The sequence below is a fragment of the Epinephelus moara genome, chromosome 7 (assembly GCF_006386435.1).
Source record: "Epinephelus moara isolate mb chromosome 7, YSFRI_EMoa_1.0, whole genome shotgun sequence".
NCBI classification, from domain to species: Eukaryota; Metazoa; Chordata; class Actinopteri; order Perciformes; family Serranidae; genus Epinephelus; species Epinephelus moara.
Window position 1 is genome coordinate 1,753,732 of NC_065512.1, and position 1,813 is coordinate 1,755,544.

Here is a 1,813-nt window from a genome sequence, read left to right on the forward strand (position 1 = left end):
GGAGTGGATTGGATTGGATATCAGCTATAGCTATAAGATTACAATGCTTATATAGGCAAGAGCTGCAGTGATCACTGTGTTGTGGTTGTCACTTGAACATTTCCACAGAAACAATGAAACAAACTTGAGGCCTGTCTTTCAGCAGCTTTTACAGCCTTGAAGTCTTGCGCCCTCGCAGACTTGACATGATGAAAATAGACATGTCGCAGTACAACTGAAGTCCACGAGAGCTCAATCTGCAGGTCTAGTGGGGAGACACTTGGATTCAGCCACAGTCTCCCACTATAATATGTTGGCATCACATGAGTCAGGCTGACATATTCTAAATGTTACAATGAGCTTAATAGATTTTAAAAACCAAGGGTAGCAAAAAGCATAGATCATCGGGTTGAGACTAGAATTTAAATAGAACAGCCATATTTGTATGGGCACAGAGGTCACGCCAAACAAGCTGTCCTGGTCTGCAAGAGAAGAAGAGAAATATGGGCAAAGGCATGTCAGAAACACAACTACAACCACACCAAGAGTCTTGGCTGCTTTCATCTCAGATTTCTTTGCATTTACTTTCACTGAACGCTGTAGTGTGACTGCTGCAATATGAGACTGCATGGCACGAGCCTGAGACACAGCCACCACAAATACTCTCATATACAAAACTATGATGACAGTGACAGGACCAATAAAAGTTAAAATGAGGTCAGCAACTCCTGCAATGTTGTTAATGACAACCACACACTCTCCTGAGCAGGAATTATACCTGCCTGGTTGTTTTAAGTTATCCATCATTATCAGACTATTGTGTAGAACAGAACTAATCCAACAAAGGCAAATACAGATTTTAACTCTTGTCACAGTGACCTTGATGGAGTAATGCAGAGGATCACAAATGGCTACATAACGATCAACTGATATGAGCACCACGTTTCCTACTGAGGCAGCAGTAATAATATATGATAGATACAGATGCAGGACACACATGATGTCACCGAAGAACCAGCAGCTGACTGTGAGGAAAATCTCAAAGAACATGAAAAGGCCCGCGAAGAAATCTGAGACAGCCAGAGAGAGGAGGAGGAAGTTGGTTGTGGTGTGGAGCTGCCTGGATTGAAAGAGGAGCATAATGCATTACTGTTTGTAGTTGTAGAATGAATTACAATTCCATTGTAGTATATAGCAAATATAATCCACAAGTAAAATGTAACAGCATTATATAAAATCATGAACACATCACTGTTCTGACAATGTCTATTTTCTTTTCAGTGCACAATTAATTCCTGTATGTCTATCGTTTTAATAAATGAATTAGTATTTTGCTACTTCAAGTGTGAGATGGAGATGATGACCAGCAGGTTGAGAGTCACAGTGAGCAGAGAGATGAAGGACAGAAGACTGTAAAGAAGCACAGTCTCATTGAGTGAACGCTTTGGCTTCCTGCAGGAGGAGTTGATGAGTTGTGGAAAGCAGAGTTCACTTTCTTCCAGAGTCTCCATCATCACAGATGGCGAGAGGCTGCTGAGCTCTGACCAAACCTCTCTCAGATACAGCTGATTTATCACTTTTCTCCACTCCATCTCATCGTCCCTTCTGCCCTACAACAGGCGTGGCCAGTTGTGTCCAGCCAGTTACAAACTGAGTNGTTGTGGAAAGCAGAGTTCACTTTCTTCCAGAGTCTCCATCATCACAGATGGCGAGAGGCTGCTGAGCTCTGACCAAACCTCTCTCAGATACAGCTGATTTATCACTTTTCTCCACTCCATCTCATCGTCCCTTCTGCCCTACAACAGGCGTGGCCAGTTGTGTCCAGCCAGTTACA

The 1,813-nt window shown here is 42.8% G+C and overlaps 1 protein-coding gene across 1 annotated transcript; it reads right to left on the reverse strand.

Moving 5' to 3' along the window:
• Nucleotides 1-282: 282 nt before the first annotated feature.
• LOC126393348 (trace amine-associated receptor 13c-like) lies at nt 283-1,490 on the reverse strand. The gene is made up of 2 exons (XM_050049479.1): nt 1,318-1,490; nt 283-1,099 (listed from the first exon to the last, which is right to left on the reverse strand). The coding sequence occupies exons 1-2, from the start codon at nt 1,488-1,490 to the stop codon at nt 283-285; spliced, it is 990 nt and encodes a 329-aa protein (XP_049905436.1).
• Between the last annotated feature and the right edge of the window lie 323 nt (nt 1,491-1,813).

Coding starts and splice junctions, on each gene's coding strand:
- LOC126393348 (XM_050049479.1), bottom strand. CDS start 1,490: ATGGAGACTCTGGAAGAAAGTGAACTCTGCTTTCCACAACTCATCAAC. Junction 1,100..1,317: donor ATCTCCATCTCACACTTGAA/GTAGCAAAATAC, acceptor CTTTCAATCCAG/GCAGCTCCACACCACAACCA.